General features: G+C 65.2%; 1 protein-coding gene across 1 annotated transcript in view; it reads right to left on the reverse strand.

The window, feature by feature from the left end:
- LOC102031922 (NAD-dependent protein deacetylase sirtuin-2-like) overlaps nucleotides 1–406 on the reverse strand; it is a 3,076-nt gene extending 2,670 nt beyond the window's left edge. Inside the window, exons 1-2 of the mRNA XM_031065693.1 lie at nucleotides 388–406; nucleotides 55–96 (exon numbers count right to left, since the gene is read on the reverse strand). Coding sequence (XP_030921553.1) covers nucleotides 55–79 — 25 coding nt within the window. The 5' untranslated portion in view covers nucleotides 80–96; nucleotides 388–406. The remainder of the gene's footprint in view (nucleotides 1–54; nucleotides 97–387) is intronic.
- Between the last annotated feature and the right edge of the window lie 145 nt (nucleotides 407–551).

The raw sequence follows: 551 nt of genomic DNA on the forward strand, positions 1-551 counted from the left end.
CCACCACAGGGGTCCCTGAGCCCCCCCGGGACCCCCCCCAGCCAGAGCACTCACAGGTGGAGATGCCAGCGCCCACCATGCACACGATGTTCTTACCTGGGGAGGGGGGGACACAAAGGGGTGACCCCCAAATTCACACTTGAGAACCCCAAAACTGCCCCATCATCGCCGGAGTGAGCCCCCAAATCCTCTGCTGCTACCCCCTCTCCCCATTCTCGTTGTCCCCCCTCCGTGCCTGCTCTTCCTGCTGCCCCGTTCCCGTTCCCAGCCCCATTCCCAGAGTCCCTACAGTGCTCACTCTTGAGAAACCGGCCCTGTTCCCAGCCCTGTTCCTGTTCCCACTCCCAATTCCCGTTCCCGTTCGTCCCCGTTCCCCGTCCCCTGTACACCGGTCACTCTGGATGAAGCGGCCCCATTCCCGTTCCCATCCCCGGTGTCCCATTCCCGTTCCCATCCCCGGTGTCCCATTCCCGTTCCCATCCCCGTTCCCATCCCCGGTGTCCCATTCCCGTTCCCGTCCCCGGTGCCCCATCCCCGGTGCCCCCCTCCCG

The sequence above is a fragment of the Geospiza fortis genome, unplaced genomic scaffold, assembly GCF_000277835.1.
Source record: "Geospiza fortis unplaced genomic scaffold, GeoFor_1.0 scaffold1149, whole genome shotgun sequence".
Taxonomy (NCBI): Eukaryota; Metazoa; Chordata; class Aves; order Passeriformes; family Thraupidae; genus Geospiza; species Geospiza fortis.